This window comes from Pteropus vampyrus, unplaced genomic scaffold, assembly GCF_000151845.1.
Source record: "Pteropus vampyrus isolate Shadow unplaced genomic scaffold, Pvam_2.0 Scaffold62, whole genome shotgun sequence".
NCBI classification, from domain to species: domain Eukaryota; kingdom Metazoa; phylum Chordata; class Mammalia; order Chiroptera; family Pteropodidae; genus Pteropus; species Pteropus vampyrus.
The window spans coordinates 3,765,063-3,778,763 of record NW_011888843.1 but is presented as its reverse complement, the minus strand read 5'-3'; the positions used below and the strand labels follow the sequence as shown (position 1 = coordinate 3,778,763).

Genomic DNA, 13,701 nt, shown 5'->3' with positions numbered 1-13,701 from the left:
GAAAGCTCTTGTACACACCGTGGAGAGATCTGGAACCTTGGGGTCTGGGATGGTTCCAAACTCCGGAAGCAGAGGCACATTCATCAACATGGTGACTCAGGAAATGAACGTCCTCATGGTCTGCCTGCCCTTCCAGGTAAGAATTTAAGAAATTTAATAAGAAAATTGATCTGTCCGCATATGGTGAAAGAGAATCTAATGAGCAACCAACCAGGCAGATTCAAAAGCCTCAAATTATTCTCCCTCATATCAGCACAGCCATTTCAAACACAATTACAGATTCGAGACCCCACAGGGGAGTTCAGTGAAAATCATTTCCATGTTTATTTGATGTGAAACCTCTGACCCAAGCAATTCATAGAGCAATTAAAGAAGGGGGGGTCTGGAAGATTTGACAGTTATGTAGTTTTGGGTTTTGTTGACAAATGGTCAGTACAAGTTATAATTAGTGGCATCTTAAATTAGATCTGAACGTGACTAAGAATCAAGAAGGATCCCATAGGGCTTGGCAGGAAACCGGATTATCCAACACACGGGGTTTGTTAATGACCCAGAGGAGAAAGTAAATTCGACTTAGATTAAATTTGCAGAAAATGCAAAATGAGTGAGAAATGGCAAACAGAGAAGATAAAGTTAAAATTCCCAAAGGACGTGAACGTTTGAGAACCTTAGTCAGAGCCGAATAAAATGGAATTTAACGAGAAAGGGAAGTAGTACCTGGTTGGGTTTGATTAATTATCCTTGAAGGACCAAGAAATCCGATAGCACTGGGGGAGGTCGGGGTGGTGGTAGATAAGCTAAAGGGAAGCTTGGTATTCTTCCAACACATCTTGGAAGGTTGGCTTAATAACTTGTCACCTTGTGTTTTAAGGAGCTTTTGCAGCAGGGAAGTGGAAAATGGCCGATAAGAGCCTGCTCCCCCTGCAGTGTCAGTCCAGGGGGGTCGAGTTTTGCTACCAGGAAATGGAATTCTGGTAAAATTGATGCCCTCGTCTGGCTACAGGGGCGTTCAGTACTTTGCAAAACATCGTTCTACCACCATCATCATCACCTATTGAGTTCCCACACCGCCCAGACTCTGCCATAAAAAGTTTATTTAGGTTTTACAAAAAAATCTATAACAAAGATTTATTTGTTCTTGTGACACATACATGTGTATTGAAGAATGGAGCTCTCATAACGGAATGTACAAGGGAAAGACAAAGATCAGTGTAATGGAGAAAACTTCTCTTCCCTGATAACATAAGCTAAAAAAAAAAAACCAAACTTTAAAATGCTTAAGTAGTTTTTTAGCTATTTTTTAAAATCCTCACAACAACCAGGTATTATAACCCACATTTTACAAACGAGGAAACTGAGACACAGAGAAGTTAAGTGTTTTGCCCAAGGTCACACAGTAAATGGCAGAGAGGAGATTATCAAGCCATGTACCTTGGGGAACAAACTGCAGCAGGGGAATCAGTGAGAAAACCTGGAAGATTCTTAGAAAATCTGAGAGACGTGATGAATTCTATTTGTAGGCAAACTATTTGCTGGCTCTAGTCAAAGAAACACAACGTTTGCCTTCAGTACGCTCAGACCTCCTGTTTCAGAACCTCCTTGTGTTTATTTGGAGGTATTTTGGGCTCTAAGAAAAACCTTATTAACAGTGGCTTAAACAAACAGGGGTTTGTCACATGTGACAAGAAGACAGAGGTGGGCAGGTACCAGTGATGATTTACCGTTTCGGCAATGTGGGGGGCTGCCATCTCTGTGTAGTTTGTGGCCTTTCCTTCATAGTTGCCTGAGAGCTGCTAGAGCCAGCGGATGTCTGCATTCCGGGGCAGATGTCTGCATTCTGGGGAGGGAGGAGGTAGGAGGCTGATGCCATCCATCTCTGTTCCTTTTATCATGAAGTCGAAAACTTTTCCAGAAGCCACCACAAGCTGACTTCCACTCAGGTTCCATTGGTCAAAACAGGTCTCATGGTGACCCCTGCTTGGGGAGAGATGGGGAAAGTAGGAAACAGGATTATTCTGATTGAGTTGAAGCAGTCAAGATCCATTGCCTGAAGCTGCACCTGGAGTTAGCAAGGAAAAAGGAAGAAGTGGCATATTCGGTAAGCGACTAAATGTATCTATGGTGGCCTTCTCTCCTCTCTTCCCTTCAGCCAAGCAAACTGATTCCTGCAGTGCCTTGATCTGAGCAGCTGACATGTTCTGGTTAAAGTGTGAGCCAGTAGGGAACTAAGATGCGCCTATTCCCATTCACTTTCAATAGAGTATTTCTAAGGAAACTTAAATCACAAATCTATAGGAATGGGTTCTGCAAAGCCGTCCCTTTGCCAGGACAAACACCCATGGATCAGTTCAGCATTCCCAGGAGGCCGTGCCGGAAGGCTCCATGTGTGTACTTGGCCCACCAGACACCCTCCGTTTCTGCCATGATGTAATATACCCGTCTGAATGCCTGAGTGCTACAGTGCTGGGCGCCATCAAGAAGGAGCACGAGAGATGGATAGATGCATTTTGATTTGATGAGTCAAATCAGATTAAACTAATGGCATTTCGGAGATTTTTCTGAATAATCTTTTTTCTTAGGAACTCACTACTAAACTTGGTTGCAACTTTGCCGGGCTAGGGGCGATCATGGCCAGGGGAAGCCAGCTGGCTCAGGCGGGAGGGGTGATGGTTTGAAGACGATGCTTTCCATTTGCGCAGTCAGCTCTTCACATAGAGTCTATACAGTGGTTTCATCTTCGTGGTGTTGTTTTAGTTTCGTCCTTACAAATATCCCATGGGAGAGACAGGATAACGAGGACGGCCTTAGATGTCCTTAGAAGAAAGAACCAGAGTTGCTCAGGCCCAGAACTCTGCCGGCCCCATCACCCTCTCTGCTCCAGCTGTGGGGCGGGGATGACATCTGAAGCCTCCCTGCTTCCCAGGTGGGGTTGACCTGGAGCAGGCAGCGGCTTATACAGTGGCTTTGATTTTCGTAGGCGGCAAAGTGAAATAGGCATATACCTGTAGAAAGTTCTAGAAAATAATGCCCCTTGCTCACCAGATCCTTTGATCAAAGCTCCACTTCCTTGGGGGGTGATCCAAAGAAGTGATTAGTTTTGGGTCAGCTTCAGTACCTCTGTCTCTGTCAGAATGGGGAGGGGAAGAGCAATCATTGCACTTGAGGACGTGTTGATGGCACAGAAAATAACCTGTTATATTGCAGAATCAGGGCAGGCACGATGGTGTCTGTAAACACTTGAGGGAGGGTCAGAGCGACTGGGCTGGGCAGACGAGGACCACATGATGGGAGGAAGCTAAGAGACACATTTAGGTTCATTCTAAGGAAGAGTTTTCCAATGTTGGCGTTCTCCAAAGATGAGAATGAGTGAGTTCTCCAGCACTGGAGATATTCAAGTGTGGATTCAAGGAGCACCAGGCAAGGAAGTAGTTAGGGAGGATGAGCAATTAGATTAGACCAGAAGTTCTGAACTGGGGGGTGATTCTCCCCACCAAGGAGATGTTAGCAATGTCTGCAGACATTTGGGTTGTGACACCTGAAGGGTGCCATCAGCATCTATTGAGTAGAGGCCAGGGAGACTGCTGAACATCTTATGATGCCCAGGACAGCCCCCCGTGACGAAGAATTATCCGGCCCAAAATATAAACAGTGCTGAGGTGGAGAAGCCCTGGAGAAGGCAAACCGTGAGGCCAGAGTCTAGGGTAATAGCCTCCTCCAGTCTGTCCAGTAACTTAGAAGACCATGGAAGGTAATCAGTGAAATGCCAGGAACACCCAGATTTCAAGGATTGCACAGTAGGATATTCAAGTACACAAATCTCTGAAATATATTTTCAGTTTCAGACATTGTGAGCTATATTTTGAGAGTCCAGCCATCCCTACTGTAGCCAAAACTACGAGCCTGTCATTTTCCAAAAAAGCAAATTTAAATGTTTCCAACACTTCCTGTGACTTCTACATATAAGTTGGAAGGCAATGGACACAAATCTAGAGGCCAGACTGGCTGGGAAGGGGGTTGGGGGAGAACAGCTGAAAACAAGCAGTGGAATCCACAGTGAGATCTCACCCAACGGTAAAAGTTATTCCTAGTATCTCTTATAAAATTATTTTTAATATAGTTTGTATGCCTTCTGAGCGATGAAATGTACCAAACCTCATAAAAGTCCTGAAACTACAAAGAAATTAATTTCGCCGGATTTACTGCCCTCAGAACTTGAGAATCAGATGAAATTGAGGTCCACTGTGGTCTCTGCCTATTACCATCTGGGCATCGTGTAAGTTATCTAATATTTCTGAGCCCCGGTTTCCTCGTTTATAAAATGGGATGAAGAACGTCTTCATGGACAGTCGTGAAGATTACAAGAGCGAATGCAGGGACAACTACACCCCACACCGGGGGCATAATAGATGCTCGCGAAGTGGCAGTTATTATCTGTATGATTATCTCCCCAAGGGGTCTAAATAGCACATGGTGTTGCATTAGGCACCAAACAAGGAAATTATGCCATCTTGAAACTCGCAATCTAAGAAATTAGCTTGCCTTAATTATATTTCTCTATTAGTATTAATTAAAATAAATAAGTAGCTGCCAGTCAGTAGATACATGTGACCTCATTTAATTCTCCTAGAACCCTAGGGAGGAAGGTTTTACCAACTCGATTTACAGATGAAGAAACAGAGAAGCAGATGCTCAGTGTCTGGTCTGAGGTCACCCCAGGGCAGAGGCAGAATCAGAAGCCACACCTGCGCAGGACACCGCCACCTTCCTGTGCCCTGTCATTTCTCCTCTCAGCCTGCTTCCTTTGCTCTGGCCTGAACCTGGACATCTCACTGCAGCAAGACCTGCCCTCAGAGCTTCATGGGAACCAACATCTAAGTGATCAGTTACAGCAAAAACAACTCCTTAACCTTAGGCAAAGATTCCCAAACTGGAGTCCCCTTGGGCAATAATGATAGAGGTGCGTGAGCTATTTTCCATATTTCAGAAAGCCACCCTGAAAACATACATTCATTCCTGATGAAGTCTGAAAAGATTAACTAAAATGCAATGTTTCATTGATTTAAGCTGGAATTACATACTTGACTCTCTGTGGTAATACCGGGTATTTCAACCTGTCTTTGTTGAATGCAAATGGGAAATCTAAACAGTATGGCCCGTTTCACAGTAAAAATTCAGTTCATCAAAATCTGAACTCTGTGGGAGAAAGTAACAAAATATGCCCTCTGTGATGAGATGTCTGGGTCACTAACTGAAAAAGAAACAGCCCAAAGCATGAACTATCAGGCAGGAGACAACGTGTGCCTGAGGAACTGGGGAAGAGGCCATTGTGGACAAGACGTCTGGGTGCCTGCCCTGGCCACCCCATCCCAGGGAACACGACTCTTCCCGGTGCCCTGGGAAGTGGACATGCTATATCTGTCACCATGTGCTCCTAGCCCCTGACAGGAGTTGATGGGACATCCTGGACTTACTCATTCATATAAGCTGCTGGGAAATCTCTAGCCCATGTGACCAGGTCAAAATAATGAGCTGGGTGGAAGTTTCTGTCCTGTATATCAGGAATTAGGACACAGTTTCCAGGAGAGGCAGAGGACAGGAGGCCACGTGAAAAGTTGCCCCCTTACGGCGGGTGCTGGGGTGGGTGCAGTGGTTACCTATCAGCCGAAGCCGTGTGGGCAAGAAAGTCAGTCCACAGAGCGGGAAATGGCGCAGATGTGGAGAGGAGGAAATACTCATGGAATAGCTTTGGGGGGTTGGGGCTAGTCCTAGCTCCCATGAGACCTAGGTGACCCACATGGTTCCTGTCTTTGAATTTCCTGAAATTCCCATTGTGTTTTCACAACAAATCCCACTTCGCTTGAGCTAGTTTAAGAGGCCTCTCTTCCCAGCACACAGACGGGCCTGATTAGACCAGACCCTCCAAGCCTTTGGGGAAACACCCTGAAAATCACATCATAGACTCATGCTCTGTGGAAGAGAAAAGGCATAAGATATAAACTGACCTGAATTCTTTATAAATTTAAAATGATGTATATTTCATGCCCTGTGAAGTAGAGAGCCCGTTGCTGGAAATAGCCATGGAATTTCCTGAAAAATGCCACCTGGGATTGGAAAAAAGAGTGCACAGGCAATGTCCCACAGGGATGCCAGGCCAAAGATGAATACACACCATCCTGTTGGCGAGGTTCTTTTCGTCGGAAGTTTTTATGTGTATCCGCTTCCCCTCTGCTCTCTGCACTGTGATGGACTGAAGAATTGGCCCCTGTTACCTGGGAGCATGTGGCTGAGTTTTTATGACCGAAATATGAGCACAAGAGATAAGTGCTACATATGTGCTGCTATGTCACTTCCGCCTTCCTGGCAGCTGCCACCTAGGTTATGCAAAAAGGGACAGTACTTGAGGACAGTGCTAATTAAGTGTGGCCCGTGCACCAGGTGCTCATTCTCAAACCTTTTGTTACTCATCCACAAGATAAAGAGTTTATTCCAGAATGCAAATCGCTAAGCACATTGTTTAGTTCAGCTGACATTTTTTTTGTCCACAGTAAGGTGTCTCGATGAAGGAAGTGGTGCTTTGATTTACATTCTGGTGCAAGCTCCCAGTCTTCCCAAGGAACAGCCCTAAGGAATAGTAGAGGCACAAGAGTGAACACAGAAGGAACTCAGGTTCCTGAATATGCATGTGGAACAGCGCTATCTGCCAACCCAGAACACCTGCCCTGGACTATAATAAAAAAGAGAAAAAAACCTCTCTTTTGCATTGCATTGTGAGATGTCTTTCTCATGGCAGTTTAGCTTTCCCTTGAGTCAGAGGCGTTAATCTTCTCTGTCTGGCAGGGCCGTGCTGAAGATTTCGAAAGGGACATGAGAGGATACCCAGCCGGGATCTTTTGGGGCTCGTTCAATGCTGGCTGAATCACACATGCAATGGTTTCTTTTTCTAACTGATGACAATTTAGTGTCTGGTCTGGTAAGGGGACTGGACTCAGGCTCCTATGCCTTCAGGACAATGCATCCATTCACATCCACTGAGTCCCTTCTCTGTGCCTAGGACTTCCCCAGACACTGTGGATGCAACTCTGAGCAGGAGTGACATAGTCACTGCCCTTATGGGTGCCAAAGCCAGTCACATGGCCATGCCTGAGTCTGGATGCAGAAAGCCTGTGGGCCGGGTGCTTAAAGCAAGAGCTGGGGTGAATGAGGGCCCCAGGTGCCCCCTGGCCTGCAACAGACACAAGAGACAGTGAGTTCCTGAATTTGCAGAAGAGTCAGACTCTCCACAGAATGTTCCCAAACTTTAATTTATGTGCAGTGGTTTTTCCTGTCTCACGGGGGAGAAACTTCATTTAAAGATTCTAAAACGATCTTTTAAAAAATGATTTCTCAATTACAGTTGACATTCAACATTAGTTTCAGGTGTACAGCATCGTGATTAGACATTAATAGAATTTATGAAGTGATCCCCCCCGATTAGTCTAATACCCGCTTGGCCCTATACATAGTATTATTAACTATATAAAATAATCTTGATTAAACTAAGAGAGGACGACATTTTTCTACAACTTTATCTGGAGAGAAAAGGTTTTAATACTCTTGCAAAGACCCAGGGCTGTAGAAGGCACTTAGACCCGAGTGTTTCTTAGTTTAGTTGTTCATTCGTCAAATACTTACCGAGCACCATGATCCAGGGTGTCTGCAGGCACACAGGGGAACAAGACCAAGTCCAAGCACGCTCACTGCCAAGTCAGAGGCAGTAAGCCTACGACGGTCACGTGACAGTGGAACATCTGCTTACTGAGCCTTGGTATCGGATGCAGAGGCTGGGATCCCAGGGGGATGGAGTACAGGCGGATCATGGACTTTCTCCTCCTGATTTTCACTTGGATCATTCCTCCCAGCCTTACCCGGGATAGGATTACTGTCTTTCCTTGGCTACTCATAGCGATCTTGAAATTAGCAAATTTTTTTTTTTTTTTTACTTTACAGCCAGACTTATGCACGGAAATATTCTTCCAGTCCCAAGACTACTCAGTCATGCAATATGAACGTGTAATCACCTAAGCGTGGCATAAATGTACCAATCAGGGATACAGAGAAAGATGTACGATTTCGACTTCATCAGTACCAACATCGGTGCTGACGTGCAGTACCATGGACTCACCAGAAAAACAGCTCACCAGAATGGTGGTGAGGAGCAGGCCTGCAGAAACACACAAATACACCCCCAGCTCTGGCAGCCGAAAGGCGGCCACAGCATCCTACCAGCTTCTATTATTGTTCCATTGCTATGGCGCTCATCCCCTTTGTATCCATGGCATTGAGAACTGGAGGAAGCGGGCCTGCGACCATCTTCACGTCTGAGAACAGAAGGAGCAGAGGAAAGCTGGGCAACTCTGGAGAAGTGTGTGAATAGCAGTTTGGGGACAGTTTGAGCTTTCTGGTAGCCGCAGCCTAGGGAGATTAGCATAAAAGCTTCATCTATTATACAGAAGCAGAATGCTTGTGAAAGGAGCCAGGTGTATAGTAAAACTATTGTTAGCTCTGCTCACAGATCATATCCTATCTGCTCCATCCTCCATCTCACCACTCAAATGGGCAGGGGTGCCTTTGAAAACGCAGGTGGGGTAAGGGTATTGATGGCGGTCCTGGTCAGAGTGGGTGGGTCTGCTAGAGGGAGGCCTAGGGCTGGGACAGCGAGGAGGGAGATGGTCCTTGGAGGGGACAGCTCTGAGAATCAGAAGTCCCTTGAAATCCCGGTTGCTACCCCCTCCAGAAAAGCCGGACCTAAAAGTGTCCATCCTTTGTGCTCATTCCGCCTCACCCCTCCGCCCCTGGGATCAGGCCGCGGGGCGCCTCTTCCCTTTGCAGGATCGGAAGGCGCCCGCCGGAGTGAGGGTTGGGGGAAGATCTCTAAATAGCGTGGGAGCGAAGGCGTCGAGGATGGGAAGGATTAATCCAACGTGGGGAAGGCGGGCGGGACGACGAGGGAAAGGGAGAGGGACAATGTACACTCAGCCTTGCCATCATTCGGCGGGAAGATGGATGGTTTTCGGCGACGGCTGTCCCGACGCCCCGGCTCGCTGGAGGAAGACGTCAGAGCGCTCGGGTCTGCGGCGGAGGAGCCCCCCGCCCCCCCAGCCCCCCCGCCCCTGCCTAGACTTCCGTATAAAGTGGGGGCCGCGTGGAGGCTGCAGCGGCGGCGCGGGCGGCGGCGGCGCAGCTCCTCCGAGGTCCCGCTCCTGCGGTCTCTGCACCGCGGGGAGAGCGCACTCTGCGCCCCGCCTCGCCGCGCGCTCCAAGGGCTTCCCGCCGGGACCATGCGCGGCCGCGAGCTGCCGCTCGTCCTGCTGGCGCTGGTCCTCTGCCAAGCGCCCCGGGGACCGGCCGCTCCGGTGCCGGCGGCGGGAGACACCGTACTGGCCAAGATGTACCCGCGCGGCAACCACTGGGCGGTGGGTGAGTGTCCGGCGCGCGCTAGTCCCCGGTGGGACCAGCCAGCCTCAGGGCGCGGTCTCCCCAGCTCTCAGCGTTTCGGGCGCCAGGCTTCGGGGGCTGGGTTTGCTCCAACCTTTCTACCGAAGCGTCATGCCCGTTCGCCCAAAACTCCACTCCACCCTTCCCGGTCCTGAGAAGCCGGGGGTCCCTCGGCAGCTGCGGGCTGGTCCCCTGGTCCTTTCCCGCTCTCTTCCCTCTTCCCCAGCGCACGCGAGCCAGCGCGCAGCTCTCCAAAACGCCCAGCCCTACGCGGAGGAGCTCACTTTCCCTCCGCACCTCCCCGGCACCTCCTTTTATCCCGCACGGTTCTCTCCTTGAACAACTTTGGGAAGCTGGGTCCCCGAGCGCGACTCTGAGCCCTGGTCCAGTACGGCGGCGGCCTTGATTCTGACTGGCGTGAACCCCGGCTGCGCATTTGCCCCGGGCAAAGCCACAGGTTGGGGACCCGGGGCGTGCGCGCCTGCCCTGGGTTTCAAATATGTTCAGCTAGCAGTGCCTGAATCCCGGCTCTGTTTGTGGCATTCCCGAATTTTCTCAGTCCTCTCCTGCCTGTGCAGTGATCCTTTTTAATCCGCCTCTCTGCCAACACTCCTCCTCTCCATTCAGCAGGCTTGGCGCTCCGGGCATCGCGCCTGCCTTCCTCGCTGACCCCGGGCTCTCTGTACCCTGAGCCCCACTTTTCTCCATCTCTCTAGACCTGCGACCTCTCCTCCTCCCCCAGCTCCTTTCCCGGTCTCTCTGCCAAGTCCCGCTCTCCAGGCACCGGCTGGAGGTTCGCTAGTCCCGGCTCCCGGACCCCCAAGCGGCGAGGGCAAGGCTGTGCACCCACAGCTGTCCCTCAACTGGGAGGCAGGTAGTGTCTGGAAGCCTGGGGCTCAGCCAGCGTCACCCCAGAGCATAGCTTCTGGCAAATATAAAGCGTCTAACTTCCTCAGAATCCTCCCCATAAAGCCAACTACAGCAACCCCAGCATTTCCTGGGAATCTGGTCAGCCTCTAAACAGATTTAAGGGTGGTGGTGGTGGTGGTGGTGGTAGTGTGTGTGTGTGTGTGTGTGTGTGTCTATTTCCTTAGTCATCTGCTGGAAAGAAACTTGCTAATTCAAATATCAACCAAAACACAGATTCTTGTTGTGAACGGGTGAGGCTGGGACTGTCAGGCGCTCAGCTCTCTGGGTGGTCTGTGCCTGTCAGAGAATTTGAGCCTCCTGGTTGCAACGGAGTAGTTTTCATTACTGCAGAAAGAATCATTTGCCAAGTCTTGCAGCCTCAGGGATGAAAGCATTTGCGATCTCTGAAATACACTCAGAACCCAGGAGTCAGGCGTGGAGAGGAGACATTGGGATTGTGAAGGTAAAAAACGCACCCTCAAGAGAAGAGGACATTTAGGTGTTAAAGAAGCCTTATCTAGAATTGACCTTCTGGGAGCTCAGAGCTAGTGGCCATTGTCCAGTCCAGCCACCTGCCGGTGGACTGGGAAGGCGAAGTGAAACTTCCAGATTTCCAACCTCTTTTTGTTCGTCCATATTTTTGTACGAAAAAGACCTATTATTAGATAACTCTTGCAGGCCCAAAGGAAGACAAGAGAGTTTGCCGAGAAGCTAGAATCATGTTCTTTCTGGCCCTGATTACTGTAATTCCGGAGCACAGCTGTCCCCAGGTAGTTAGGGCGTCTGGCATTTAATCACCCTTCAGGGTGGTGCTTGGGCATTCCTAACCCATTCTTATTTGCTCTCAAACACACTCTTTTTCCTTTTTCTCCTTTGGCTGGCTATGCAGAGTCGAGGAAAAACAACACTTTGTGTCTTAACGGGTATTTTCCTAACTCCAAGTTTTGAATTCAAAAAAATTCATTTATGTGTCGAAACTACTATTTTAGTGGTATTTTTTAAATGACTAAAAGGACCAAAGCTTTTTTCCCCTCTGGGCACAGTTTTATTATTTCAAGTGCTTGTCTTTTGTCTATGCTGATATCTCCATTATTATGATATGGACATAACAAAAGATGATGGGAGAAGAGGTGGAAGTGGCATATCATCCTTGTTGCCATGGAGATGACTGTTTGGTTGACAGTTGCCAGCTCAAAAGTGAAACAGGACCGGGGAGTGTGCACTTTCCTTAATAACCAGCTTGTGGATCCCTGGGGTGGAAGTCAGAACACTACCCACTCACCAAATATGCAATTTAAAAATTCCAAAAAATGTCACAAGGGTCTACGTGTTAAATCAATCACAGAATGGAAGACTACTTTATCTTCCCATTTCAGAAAAGTCGACAAAATTATTCAGGCATGATGACGAAAATGAAGTTATTGGTAAAAACATCTCCTTACTCCTCTGCTTCATTGGCAATAATGCCTTTCTCCTCTCCGGTATCCTAACGAGATGACAGGCAATGACAGAAGGCGGGAGTGACCGAGGTCATACTGGGAGCACCGGGTTCTAATCCTGCTTTCTCATCATAGTGATTCAATTGCTTCCATATAAATAAAGCCAATTGCCTCACCACATCCTGGGAAGCTATGCAACATAATCACTGTTTTGGCTACATGCGAGGCTAGTTAGTGGATATCTAGGTACCGTGTTGACCAAGCAGATAAGTGAGGAGCTGATCATTCAGGATTCCAACCCTTCAGTTAGGACGGTGTCCTCGACAGGTTCTTGGAATTGTGTGGAGTGTCATAAGTGCCTTGACAAGTGTTCACACTGCAATGCAGTAACAGCTCGTTTTAAGGCTACCCAATACTCACAGAATTAATTTTCTGAGTCACATAATGAGTCATGGTATACTGATATGTGATCCCTGTTTTAAAAAGTTATACTAGAAAGCCTTTTGTGGACCTTACTTTTATTTCCAGACCCCAGAATGATTTCTAACTGCTTTATAGTCTTAGGAAATTCAAAGACTTCAGAGCAGTGTAATATAGTAGAGTGTGGGCTGTGAGCTGATTTTAATCTTAGAATCTTCGCTTATGTGTGTGTTAACCTTGGCAAGTCTCATTTTCATCAAACGTACTATAGGGTGGATCGAATTAAATAATCTGCATTTAAACATCCTGGAAACTGTCCATCGCAATAAACATGCCAGCATCGAAGTTACAGTGAGGGCTTCTCTTGGTGGATAGAGCTGCTGGAAAGGGACCTTTTTCTATTTTGAGTGACTGAGGTCTCTCCAACATCATTCCCACCCTTCTAATGCCAGACAACGCTGGAGCCATGAAGAGCTCTTTCTTTGTGAGCTTTAAATCCAAAGTACCATCTACGGCCATGCCACCCTGAACAAGCCCAATCCTGTCTTATCTCGGAAGCTAAGCAGGGTCTGGCTTGGTTAGTACTTGGATGGGAGACCACCTAGGAAGACCGGGTGCTGTACGTGTAAAAAATAAGGGATTGTAAGCTGACAATGTCCTTGCAACCTGTGAGGTCAACCAAAAGTTGCCTCACCTAAAAAACAAACAAACAAACAAACAAATAAATAAATAAAAATCCAAAGCACCATTAATATTACAAATGTGAAAATGCTGTAAAAGCCAATAACAGAGAGATGAGAAAAGTCAAATGAAGAAGGTAAATAAGATAATGTGAGCATATTTAAGCAATGGGCTTAAGTGTTAAGAATGCAGACTTAAGAATGCAGGGCTTAAGTGTTAAGAATGCAGGAAATTCCTACCTCCTTCTGACACTATGGCTATGTCCACTTGCATACTTGAATGTCCATGTTTTCAGTGGTTTGGCCTTCTGCACAGCAATTTTCATTTATTTACACAACAGGTGCACATCCCTGGAGCCATTGATAGACTTTCACTGATCATTTTAGACATCCAAGAGAAAATTCTGCTTTTATGTGACTGCGAAGCGTTGTTGGTCAGAACTTGTTTTCAACTGTTTTTTTTTATTATTATTATTACATCCTAACAAACTGTAATTTCTAGATGATGCTTCCTAGATTCAATCTCAGCTAAAATTTAAACTTTCTGAGGAAGTTTAAATGAAAAATTCCTTTAGTACATTTGTATTACAGATAAGAGGCAAGCAACCCCTTCTTTTTTTTAATCACACAAAGAAAAGCATCAAGACTTTTCAGTAGCAGTTTAAAATTGGTTGGGGAGGATGTTTAAACTCCACCATTCAGTTGGGAATGGAATTCGGTGCACACAGAATTGGTGATAGAATTTTAGACATGGAAGATTCCTTAGATTTCATCTATTC

At 47.1% G+C, this 13,701-nt stretch overlaps 1 protein-coding gene and 1 pseudogene across 1 annotated transcript in view; both read left to right on the top strand.

Moving 5' to 3' along the window:
- Positions 1 to 9,317: 9,317 nt before the first annotated feature.
- The window catches only part of GRP (gastrin releasing peptide), an 11,388-nt gene continuing 7,004 nt past the window's right edge, over positions 9,318 to 13,701 (top strand). The window contains 1 exon segment of the mRNA XM_023531132.1: positions 9,318 to 9,456. Coding sequence (XP_023386900.1) covers positions 9,318 to 9,456 — 139 coding nt within the window.
- Positions 12,750 to 12,868, top strand: LOC111740395 (annotated as a pseudogene).